The sequence below is a fragment of the Cheilinus undulatus genome, linkage group 4 (genome assembly GCF_018320785.1).
Source record: "Cheilinus undulatus linkage group 4, ASM1832078v1, whole genome shotgun sequence".
Classification (NCBI taxonomy): Eukaryota; Metazoa; Chordata; class Actinopteri; order Labriformes; family Labridae; genus Cheilinus; species Cheilinus undulatus.
This window is the reverse complement of record NC_054868.1, coordinates 30,297,328-30,309,441: the sequence shown is the minus strand read 5'-3', so window position 1 is coordinate 30,309,441 and position 12,114 is coordinate 30,297,328. Positions and strand designations below refer to the sequence as shown.

At 38.8% G+C, this 12,114-nt stretch overlaps 2 protein-coding genes across 6 annotated transcripts; one reads left to right on the top strand and one right to left on the bottom strand.

Moving 5' to 3' along the window:
• Positions 1-796: 796 nt before the first annotated feature.
• Positions 797-9,322, top strand: LOC121508740 (myosin phosphatase Rho-interacting protein-like). Of its 5 annotated transcripts, none has more exons than XM_041785797.1 (11): positions 797-996; positions 1,243-1,311; positions 1,464-1,553; positions 1,718-1,812; positions 3,685-4,318; positions 4,438-4,672; positions 4,776-4,887; positions 4,981-5,140; positions 6,121-6,234; positions 8,823-8,909; positions 9,000-9,322. In XM_041785797.1, the coding sequence occupies exons 1-11, from the start codon at positions 970-972 to the stop codon at positions 9,144-9,146; spliced, it is 1,770 nt and encodes a 589-aa protein (XP_041641731.1). In that variant the 5' UTR covers positions 797-969; the 3' UTR covers positions 9,147-9,322. The 5 variants fall into 5 exon arrangements, with proteins under 5 accessions (XP_041641731.1, XP_041641733.1, XP_041641732.1 ...); XM_041785799.1 differs by having other exon boundaries at positions 1,243-1,342; XM_041785798.1 differs by lacking the exon at positions 1,243-1,311.
• Positions 9,323-9,361: 39 nt separating this feature from the next.
• smdt1b (single-pass membrane protein with aspartate-rich tail 1b) lies at positions 9,362-11,670 on the bottom strand. The gene is made up of 3 exons (XM_041785610.1): positions 11,189-11,670; positions 9,778-9,942; positions 9,362-9,601 (listed from the first exon to the last, which is right to left on the bottom strand). The coding sequence occupies exons 1-2, from the start codon at positions 11,345-11,347 to the stop codon at positions 9,805-9,807; spliced, it is 297 nt and encodes a 98-aa protein (XP_041641544.1). The 5' UTR covers positions 11,348-11,670; the 3' UTR covers positions 9,362-9,601; positions 9,778-9,804.
• Between the last annotated feature and the right edge of the window lie 444 nt (positions 11,671-12,114).

Sequence of the window (12,114 nt, the reverse complement as noted above, 5' to 3'; positions counted from 1 at the left end):
ACAGTATCTCTTCATACACAGGTAACGTTCATTTACACTTTCACAGTGAAATCACTGTTCTATACTGCTTTTAATACTGTGTGTTTATTGTTTAGAGTTTAGATTATCAGAGTGGAAAACACAGATCTGTGAAGTCAAAGGAGCAAGCTCCTCTTGAACACCCTCAGACACAGGTGAGCACAGTCTTATGACTTTCTGCATCTAATTACATCACTGCTGAGGGAAAATGGGTCACTCTAAAGCAACTCTCTATATTTATAATAACTCTTGTACCTAAGGTGTGCATCTACACCGCAGCATGCAGGAAAAAGTCAGTAGTTTGCACTCTGTGTTTTAGGGCAGCATGTTCATAGATTTATCATCTTTAATTTTAGATTCCTAGTTGGTTCAAGTCAATGTTTTCTGCAGTGTCATGCCTAAAAGTTAAAAACAGAGAAATGGATGAAAAAAATTGATGGAAATTCAAGATCTTTGTATCAATCACATACTCTTTCAAATTTTTAATTCCCCTATTTCACTAAACATCAAATGTTTAATCTCTGAATGTGGATTTTTTTCTTTCCTCCTTACATTACAAATTGGATGTTATGCTCCATGCATGGTAAGTTCTTTTCTGCTAACATACATTCATAGTACTTGTTAATACTTATGTTTCACCACTTCCTCTCTCACTTCCTATTTCACAGTTTAACAATGGAGCTCGCACTCAAAACTATCTTCAAAAACAACCCATGATCCTCTTTTTACATCCCCAGTCTTCAGTTTATTTCCCATTTTGCATGCTAACATGTTATGCACTCCTATATCTGCTTCAGAATGATGTAGATTATCAGGCAGACACATTTTCTGCCTCTCTAAGCTTCCGTTTCCTCTCATTTTACCATGAAGTGAGACAGAAACCATGACAGAATTCTTTCAAACAACTTCTTCTTGACACTTAAATCGCAGTTGCTGCTTCTGAAGGGGTGGATGTCCAGACTGGATGAACATGGCAAGGTAAACAGAAGTTTTTAAAAGCTGATGTTCTCACTTTTTTTTAAAAAGTTATTTCCGATGTCTGTACAGTTTCCTGCTGTAACCACAGTCTGACACTGTGACTAGCTGTACAGAACAGATGACAGCAGCCTTGACCCATAAAGCTGTCAGTACAAAAGCTGCATATTGTAGTAATCCATTAGTAGATTATTTCAACACAAATTTAAATACTGGGGTTAATGTCTGTGGCTATGGTGTTTTTGTCAGTGGAGGAAGCACTGGTTTGTTCTGGGTGATACTTCACTGAGGTACTACAGAGACTCTGAGGCTGAGGAGGTAGGACCTGATGTTTGACTGTCTTAAATCAGTAAGAACATCTCTTTCATTAAACCGATCTTAAGTGTTTCCAGCAGATTTTATCACAAAAACATGGCCATTACTATCAGTTGTTCATAAACTCCTTGGTTTTCTCTGTTTCTGTGTTGCAGTCGGATGATCTGGATGGAGAGATTGACCTGACATCCTGTGTGAATGTGTCTGACTGTGATGTAGAGAGGAACTATGGACTCCAAATACAAGTATGACTGTACTCTATCCACTGTTTTACTGTAGACCATGAGATAAATGGACAGTCAGATACCCCTCATTCACCTCAATTTCCACATTAATGGTATGTGTTGCTGCTTCCTGTTTGACCCTGTATGTGCCCCTATGTGTTGCTCTGTCTTTTGATCTCCTCCAGACAAAGAGAGCAGTGTTCACTCTCTCCGCTGTAACATCTAGAATACGGAGAAACTGGGTAAAGTTACTAAAGCAGGCGATCCAGAAGAACACACAGTGAGTCCAAAAACTCTGATGGTTGATATCAGTGGGAAAAGTATTTATATGGTATAATCTAGTCATAGCTCTGTAATCATTGTCCCTTACATTGATTGATTGATTGATTAAATTGTATATTGTGTCATGCATAAACAATATGCCCATCCCAAATAGGCTTACAAGACACCATTATCTTTGCAGAAAGACCAGAAACCAAAAGTAGACTCTCAATAGTATAGTAAATTAGTTAAACAAACCATCCTGACGCTTCTTCCAGGCCAACTTTTTTTTTACTTTTTTTTTTTTTTTTTTACAGATTTTTACAGACATTTCAGTCATCAGAAGTAATCTTAAATCATCATAGAAAGGACATTACAAAAGAAAATGAGATTCATTCTCGACTTCATGTAAATCACATAGTTCACACAGTCTCTGCTCCCCTGGGATGTTTTTAAGCCTGCCAACTTTGAGAGCCAGAGGAAGGATTACTGTTCTTAACTGGGCAACCAAAGATTTCTGACTCTTGTCAGATTAGCTTTAACATAAAATACAGTTCCATAATTATGCTTGATTTGAATATATGTCCTAAAATTAGGTTTCACCAAGACATCTTTTAACCATTTATATTTAAATCTAGATAGCAACTTTTTTCTAATCATGTTAACGCTGCATGGTAAATTATTTCTATATACATATTGTAACTCAGCTTCAGCAAAAATGGCATAAGGCTCTGCAGCCCATGAAAAATTCTGTACTCTACTCCAAAGAAAAAAATTCTTATTGATCCTATTATCAGATAAATTAATAAGGCGATCCCGTAGTCTTATCATGTCACATTTCCTCCTTATTGAACCAGGAATCCGACCCATATTGCCCTCAGCAGCCAGGGTAGGAGCAAATTTATGAATACCCTGAAAAAAAACAAATAGCTCTGTTTTGTATAGAATCTGAAACTGTGCAAGTTAGAGTCCGATGAGAAGGAGCGATGTTTTACCGAATATCACATGGCTGTTTTTATTCTGGATGTAGGCACAAGGCCACAAACCAAGAGGCAAAGAAAATCAATGATACAACAATTCAAACCTTTAGACAAAGCAACAGATTATTTTCTTTTGCTCCTTCAGTTGACCTCACTAAGCCTCTTCCCCTTTGCTCAATCTTTGGTTCTCTTCTGTGGGGTGGGCTTTGACTACAACCTTCCGCTACAGTTAACACTGATGTCCAGCTGTCAAGGAACAAAAATACCAGGTTGAAAATATGTTACGATGAGCCAGTGTTATCGAGCCTAAGTTGGCCATAGCATTAGCTGAGTTAAGCTAACTGACTGTAATGTTACATAGCAAATAGAGCTGTCAGGATTATTCAAGGTAATCCCAATTAATCAAGGTCCACAATTAGTGCTCTACTTTTTTCCATCTCGATTAATCTAATGCTTGCTTCTTCAACACACTTTGGTTAATCCACCTCAGCATCTAACATTTACCTTTTCACTGTTCCTCATACTTTCTTTTCAATCCATAACAAATTCCTTTATTATGTACTTGTGCATTTTACACTTTACAACGGGGTAAACTAGCTACTTAAGGTAGATGGTGAGTTTTACTGTATGACTTATGAAATAAACAAATACTGTATAACAACTAGTAAGATAATACTGTATATATGGTATGTTTCATCCTTCACAGGAGATATTTTGTTTGTCACCAATTCTAGCTTATTGTGTTATTATGCTAAAACTACCAACCAACTATGTTAGGTCTGAAAATTCCTGTACACCTGGTTGGAATGCAGACATTGTGATTGGGTGGTCTGTCTGTAACAAACCCCCTCTATCATCTTTCCTCTGATGTGTAACATGATCCTCCTGTCTCTCCATTTCTCTTATCTCAGCCAATCAGATACCGGCAGCGAGAAAGAGAACCCCCTCTCCCGGAGACCGTCACCATGCCAACCTTCTGCTCAGTTCACCTGCGACGACTCCGGCCGTGAGCCATCCACTGCCTCCTATACCACAACAGCTGCTAACTCTCATCGGGCTGACCGCAACCACGGCCGCCAAACAGCAGACGGAGACCCGGACGCAGATCTATCTCCAGCCAGTCAAAGAGAGGAGGGGGAGGGCTGGGACCGTGAACAAGCGAAGCGATTGGAGGAGAGGAACAAGTGGTTTGAGGAAGGGGTTCCCCTCAGCGAAATGGGCAGCAGGTGGGACTCCATGGAGCTGAAAAGGGGGAGTGTACCTGTGCCTGTTATTGACACCATGGATTCAGAGGTCAGCCAGAAGTGGGCAGAGTTTGAGACAATGTCGTTTAGGGACATGAGCGCGCAGTCTCTCATTGGAGCCAAAACCTATCAATCAAGCACACCACAGGAAGCACAGACTCTGAGTAACTCTCAGACCAATCAATCAAGCCCAGAGGAGGCCAAACAGTCCATCACTGTATCAGACAATGATTTATCAGGCTCATCTGTAAATGGAGCCCAAAGCATTCAAACAAATACAGCTGAAGCACTTCAGAAGGAGGTAAGAGAGAGAAAACAGTCACTCCATACAAAACGTTCAAAATGATGAGAAGAAAACCTTGTGATAACAGAAGACTTAATCTTTGCTCACCTGTAAATTTTCTGTAAATCTATCCCCAGGCTCTCTCTCTTCGAAAGCAGGTGGAGAGCATAAAGAAGGAGCGTGCAGCCATGGGGATAGAGGTGGACAGCCCATGTGGCCCCGGGGCTCCCTGTAGAGCAAGACTAAAAGCCATGGAAGATGCCCATCGGAAAGCACTGCAGGAGTTACAGGAGAAACATGCAAAGGAGATCAGAGAGTTAGAGGAGCAGAGAGACAGGATGCTGCAGGAGGAGAGACAGGCTGCTTCTAAAGGTAAGACTGGGAGATTGAAGCAATTGGACTTATTTTGAGAGTCTAGTTTCCCTTTTGCATGTTGTTTATGTTATGTTCTGGACTGATTGTGTTATTCTTCAAGCTATGGAGGCATTAAAGGCATCTCACAGAGCGGAGCTGGAGAGAGAGCTGGAGAAAGGGAGCAGACTGGCTGGAGGAGCTGCACACATAGGAACTCAATCCAAAGGCTACATGCAAGTGCATTAACACCACATCATTCTGAAACAGTCCCACAGCCTGGATGGTGATATGATTTACTTCATAAAGTGTTCCCTTTTGCATATCAGGCCCCCGGCAGACGTCTTGCACAGTGAGTTAGATGTGCTGTCAGAGAGATACTCTCAGACATGCCTGCAGCTGAACCACACAGAGCAGAGCGGCAAGGGCCGAGAGAATGTGCTCCATCACAAAGAGAGAGAGCTGGAGCAGCTCAGGAGAGAAAACCAGGTTAATACTCAGGCCTCATTTTGATTTTAACACCATAACATCTCATCCAGTAATGTACAGTCATTGGGTCTCATTCACCAATACATTCCTAACATACTTCTGAAATTTGTTCTTAAAAAAGATTTGAACAAAAGTGGTGGGTAGATTCCTGAGTTCACACCTGTGCTCTTAAATTGGCGAATGACATATCCTTGTGTTGGAAGCTTGTTGGTGTTTTTCCTAACTAGCCTAGAGAAATGGCCCTTTAATGTCCATTTAAGTGCACGAGACTGCAGGGACTCATGTACACACCCAGGAAGTCATACACTATTGAAAAGAGAAGTAGAGAAGCTTTGGGATTGCTCATACTTCAATCAAAAGACGACAATGCACGGGACTCCACATATAAGACATGCTTATTAAGTTCCCCAGTGGATGTCATGCTGTGAAACGATGGATCATGTGATATACTTGTCATTTAAACACCATGAGGTTTTCCATGTTGTAATTAAGTGTAAAATCAAACTACCAAATATAAAACTACTTTAGGTTTCTAAGTGCTTAGATTAAGTTTGTAAGTTAAATCTTTGCAGTACAACATTGCATGAGTAAAATAAAAGCTGACAACATTTCAGTCCTGTCGGCCTTTTTTGTTTATTTTATAATAAGAATTTACTGATTTAAGAAAAACACAATTACATATTTTCTGCAGGCATATGAGCACTCACAGTTGCTCCAGTGCTAATGGATTTTGCTCTTAGAAAAAACAAAACTCACATCAGAAAACTTTGGTGAATGTCAGACCCAGAACCACCTTAACTGCGTAAAAAAGGTGTTAAGAATACATTTTCCCATTGGTTGGTGAATGAGGCCCATTGCTAACATTGGTATAGTACAATCCATCAATGGGGACACATAACAAGCTGCATTTTAAATATTCATTATAGTTAAGGCTTAGCATTTTTCTGTACCTTTATTCAGGCTGGTGCTCTCTTTTTCAGGAGCTAAAAGCCAAGCTGGCAGAAGAGATCAGCCGCATGCGTTATTTCATCACAGGCCAGAGGTTGGACACGTTATCTCTTGCTACCACCGAGCACTCAGCATCTGAAATAGAGGTATTTATAGCACTGAGGTAAATTTTCCTGGCTAAATAAGATCTAGACTCATGGGAAAATAGCTCATTTTAAACTAGTATACATCTGGCTGATCCCAACCTGGTCTTGTACTTGCACCTTATTAACTTGAGCTTGAAGGACAAATGATGATATCCATGACATCACAGGGAAATATAAAGTGTCATTTGATGAATTTGCTGTGGGAGTTTGAACCCACTTAAGAGAACAAATTTATGAAAACATTTTCATCATTTTGTCTTCAGGTAATAGGCCCCTGTTGTAACACTGTCAGTTGCTTCTATATTTTCCTGTGGCCTCATTTGCATGGAGCGACCGTGGTCAGACCCAGCCTGGTGCAGCACATACTGCCACCTCCTGTTTGAATCATAGAGCATGCTTTTTTCTAAATTAGACTTCAGTGCCACACAGTTTTTATAAACACTCACAGAGTGGCTGTGGGCCTTTGTCTTTTATTTTTAAAATGTGTATGTACCTATAAAAGAAATAAACTTTGAGGTGCATAAGCGATGAAAGACTAAGGGAGAAAACAGAATAACACATTGCCTACCACCTGTGTAAAGTTAACCTTAAAATGACAACACAATCACTGAAAATTATTAGATAAATATTATATTTTCATAATATCCAAGGACAATGACCTGTGATTTATTGGTCACCATTTTCCTCTTCCTGTGGTTAAAGATAAAATTTTTGAACTCAGGTTCACTTGAAATCATGTTTCAATGTACTACACCAGTGTTAGGCTAGTCCTCTTGAGAACCACTGCGCTACACCTTTAGCTCTTATTTCCAGTTGTATGTCTTTTGATCACACATGTAACCAACCAGGACATCTTCTTTTGTCATCTGGAAAAACGTAAATGAAAAGTCCATACATAACATTTGTAATTGTTTGCATGTTCAAAACCCACACAAGTGGGGTGGTAGCTGACCTGTTTGGTACAATAACAGTGGAGTGGCAAATTGAAACATCAGTACAGTAGGTCATGGCACTACTCAACAGAGATTTACCTTGCATTGTCCCTGAGACTCTAAAATAGTAGTTTTTCCTGTAGATTTTGAAATATTTTAACATATCCCAAATGACACAGATATTCATCTTCCCTTAAACCTACATGAATACTGTCATTTAAAAGTCTGTACATATTTTTGAACATTTTCATCACACAGAGAAAGATGTTGATCTATCATTGTCATTGCAAAAAGATCAAAGGCATTTTAGCAGTTTTGTGAGTGGTAGCACTGATAAAACACAACATAACAACGTAGAAACTTCAGAACCTCAATATAAAAACAACAGTTAAAGGGACAGTGGTATAAAGAAAAGTTAAAAAGGGAGAGGTAGTGTAAAACAGCTGCCATACCAACCAGTAGAAAATAGTAAAGTGCTGGTACTATGGTTGTGGGTGGTTGTCGTTATTATTTAGTCGTTCTTCATAACAATTCAAATTATACAATTCAAAGAACTACTTGAAAATCTACATAGAGCATGAAAAATAATTTTTATGTCTGGAATTATTGTTATTCAATTGTTACAGCTTTTGGATTTTTAATGGCCTTGAGGAATTTTAAGGCATTTTTACTGAAATGTGTGTCAATTAAATATAAAGTGAAGTGTAGAGATCTGATTATATGAATGCTATTGATTGAAATATAAGTCACAAAGCTCTCATGTAGAGTACAAGCTGAGGTGTAGTGCAGGGTATTCACAAATATATGAAGTATACCCAGTTATATTTGTCTTTATAGAGTACACCCTCTTCTAAATCCCCTTTCAAAGGTTGGCAAAGGCAACATAAAAGTAATCTGAGTAGACCCTTGTTGTTTTTTAATACATTACCTTCAACACTGCTGAGGAATATGGATTTCTTAAATCATAATCACATAGCTGCTGAGCCTGTGGTCTTTGGGCCAGTGGTGATGGTAAAGTCTGTTATTCTTTTGCTGTAATTTGTATAATGTCCCTTACTTCCTGAGGCAGCAGAGGTTCAGTGGCAATTTGCAAATGGCATCAAAAAGTCCACTTTTAAGTGAACTAGATGATCTTACACGTCTTTGTTTACAACACAGGGTGGTTCCTCCTGCCATTGCATGTCAAAGTTGGCAAAAATTACAATACTTTTCAAAAAGTTTTGAATGATATGAAAGTGTATAAATAATGTCTGGAAGTCAGGTGTAACAAATCGATGTGGAATTTAAGCAATTTTCCGGTAGGAAAAACAATCTAAAGTTGTGTGCAAAAATTAACTGTCTAAATTGTACAAATGCCTTGAGAACGTTTTGGCAACTAAATGTTGCCAGTTTGCTTGTACAATTTAGAGTGTGCTGGAGTTTGCCTGCACTTTTTCTGTAATAGAAAAAAAATTTCTATACCTGGTGCTGAGGACATTTTTTTTCTGTTGTCATGGCATTAAAAGGGTATTAATAAAGTTTTTAACTCTATTTTTACTAGATACATATCAAAGTTTAATAATCTGGTGTCATGACAACCATATAAGATGCATTTTTAACTTTCTATTTATATGTGAAGCTGTTTTCTTAGTGACTGATTTTGTGTTTGTCTTTCAGGTATTACTAAGAGCAAAAGATAATGAGGTACAGTCTCTAAAGAAAGAAATCAGCTGTCTCCAGAATGAAGTTCAGTCTCTTGCCAAGGTATGTTTTATAATCTAATCATCATAAAGATTAATTTAGCAGTTATTCTCTGCTTTATCTTTGCTATTTGTTCAAACCTTTTTAATCAAGGAGAAAGATGCAGCTTGTGAGCGCTACAAGAAGGCCTATGTAGAGCTAAGTGAACTGAGGGGTCGCAGCCAGCTGGAGATGGGCTCACTCAACACACATTTGAGACTTGCAAATGCTGCACTTCAGGAGGAAGCAAGACAAACCTGAACAATGAGGACAGCGATCAAAAAATGTCCTTAAAGACCAAGGGCAGCAAGCAAGAAATCTCTACAAGAATATCATTACAGTGCAATAATAGTTAGACCTCTTCTGACTAAATAAGACCAAAAAGAGCCAGAAAAACAAATCATAAAGGCTGTGGTGTGTTTGGAGATCATGGTGCAAAAAACACTGTTATGATTAAAAAACAACAAATGTTTCTGTGTGTTATCGACTCTTTATTAAGTTGACAGACACAAACATGCAAACAAGAGTGATGGCATAACTAGAAGTTTAGAAAGCCTCACATGATAATAGTATTTCATCACAAATGAATTTGGTGTAAACATAAACAGCTGAGGAGAATGGAAGAAGCTGGGTTTTTGATATATTTGGAAGCTGCCCCATCTTCCCCGTCTTCCTGTTGCTTGCTGGTATGCTTTCAGTCCATATTGCAAAGCACCCTGTGGATGCAAATGAAAACAAAATTAGTGAACTCTTTCTATGCTTACCACAATGACAAATGTACCACAGACTACACAGTTTCACATGACACTGACACACCCCTCGCAAAATTAGAAATATGTATAAAAAGGTTCTATCATCTGTATTTATAATGTGAATAAGGTGTGTACAATACCTTTGATATTTATTTTCTGAAGGTAGCTCAGTCATCATCATCGTCATCCTCAGGGACAAAGATGTCATGCTCTTCCAAGAGAGCGGCAAAGTTCTTACTTATCAGAGTTCCCACATACAGGAAAGGCACCACAACCACTGTCATGCGGATCAGGCCAAAGGGTGTCTGGAAAAGATAGAAGGGGATGGTCAAGCATGTTTACTTTGATAAAAGGTGCCGACCACCAGCTACTTTAATCCCCACCTCAGTTTGCCCCTGGGTATTTTAGTCCAGATTTGTGATCATGGGCAGCTGTTTCTTCAAAAGCTAAATAAAAAAATGTAATCTCCAAAGTAGATAAAGCAAAGCGAAGAAAAGAAGCTTTACTCACAGGGGTTTGTGCATGTTGCCAAAAATGGCAGAGATCATCTTAGGCAGCCACAACACAGCTGGATCTAGAGGGCACTGAGACTCCAAGTATAACAACAAACCATGTCCCCAAGAACATTTAGCAGAAGCTGTATTTGGTATTTGATTTGATTTGTTAACTCATATTTTCATACAGCTTTCTGTAGGCATGTTTTTTCATATAGCTTAACAATCTAACTTAAATGGGTCTGATGAGCCATGCTTTTCAGTCTAATTACTGACATGAAACCCTATTAGAAGACTTATGAATTTCAGTGTCTACATAAAATCATATGGCATTTGTTGTGTATTACATAACTGTGTCAAGTTTTCCCTCCGTGATCTTGGGTGAGCTGTTTTTGAATGACAGAAAACCAGAGTGAAAGGCAAATTGGGCATATTTTTTTCACCGATTCGTCATGCAGCAACCCCCCCTTACATGTTTTGGCTACGGCCTTTGCGTGTGTTTGTTTCTTTTGTTTCACGAATAAGGGTTAAATTAAGGGCAGACAGTTCTATCTTTTTAGTCACACATTGAGATTTCGGAAAAATAAACATCCTCCGAGATACAAACGCCACGTTGATTTGAGTGTGCTGTGTGAACATTTACGATCTGTAAAAATGAACATGAACACTGCTCAGTCATAGAGATGGGGGTTTAGGCAACATTCTCTTGACCTTTCTCGTCTTGAGAATATGGTTTATTGGAAGGGCGAGTCGTTTTACCCCACACAAAGTATCTTCAAACCACAATCTTTTAAATACATATTATTGTTCATTACCTTTAGAAAATGCCTCTCTGCGTAAGGAATCTTAGTAAAATTTACAAGCCAGGGGTTACTCACTTCCTGAAAGTACCCGTACTGCTCTGTAAACACACGTTCATTGGCTGTTCGTACTAAGTGACGTCTGTTCTGCCATTTACCTCGCAGCATTCGCTGTCAATCAAGTCTAAAGTCCCACCTACGCTGTCCGTCGTATTTCTTATCGGTTTTAACTCAGTGTAAAGCAGAACAAAACTCACTTTATCCGGCTTCGGTAAAATTGCCCCAGATGGCGTTGATACTGCAGTCCGGCCCTGTATCGTCCTGGATATGTTTGATGATTTCGAGCCGGTATTACGGCTCATTATTCCCATGTTTTTGGGGGAGAATCGCAGTAGCCGCAGCATACTTGTCGCCATTTTTCCCGTTCGTATTGAGGGAGGGCGTGTCGCTGGGAGGAACCGGGATGCTTTCTTTCAGGGCGCGTCTTTACGTTGGTTAGGCGAAAAAAAATCATCCTCATCTGTCACATATAATTCTTAACATCAATTATATTAATAATTAAAGCGTCATTCATAGATTCCCATCATTGAATTGTCTTAATGTGTGGAAATTCTGGCTTCTTGATTCTAAATCTGCCAAACATTAGAGTTATGAAGAAGAAATTTGCATGACCTTTATGCTTTAATGTTATTTACATGTCTACAATGAATATAAGATTCTTTAGTAGCAAGTAACCCGATCCTCCAGATAGACTGTTTCATATATCAGTTGCATCGGATGCCTGATGACAGGTGTGGAGTCTGGCCAATCCAATACATGACATTCATACCTTTACTCATTAAACCGAAGGCAAGAACAGTGGCGGATTTAGCAATTTTTGGGCCCTAGAGGCACAGGCATAGGGTCCTCCACAACCATCTTCTCACTCCTTTTAAAAGGGAATCCTACCTGTAAAAAAACAAACAAACCAAAATGCCTGTTTAGCAGTGTTTTTTGGCTTAAATCCACACAGATTTCAGAATATCAATTTACAGACTCCAATGACCAAATGACATCAGAAATATGTAATACGAAATTTGCATGTTTATTATAAGAAAGAAAATGAAAATACACTTATGGGAAAAAAAAATCTTTGTTCCATTTTGGATTTTTTTCGTTTTTGGTCATGTTTTACCAACCCAAA

Excerpts from the sequence above, each read along its gene's own strand:
- LOC121508740 (XM_041785797.1), top strand. The coding sequence starts at position 970 with ATGTCCAGACTGGATGAACATGGCAAG. Across the intron at positions 4,888-4,980 it reads ACTCAATCCAAAGGCTACAT|GCCCCCGGCAGACGTCTTGC; the intron begins GCAAGTGCATTA and ends TTTGCATATCAG. Across the intron at positions 8,910-8,999 it reads AAGTTCAGTCTCTTGCCAAG|GAGAAAGATGCAGCTTGTGA; the intron begins GTATGTTTTATA and ends TTTTTAATCAAG.
- smdt1b (XM_041785610.1), bottom strand. The coding sequence starts at position 11,347 with ATGGCGACAAGTATGCTGCGGCTACTGCGATTCTCCCCCAAAAACATG. Across the intron at positions 9,943-11,188 it reads TTTTACCGAAGCCGGATAAA|ACACCCTTTGGCCTGATCCG; the intron begins GTGAGTTTTGTT and ends TATCTTTTCCAG.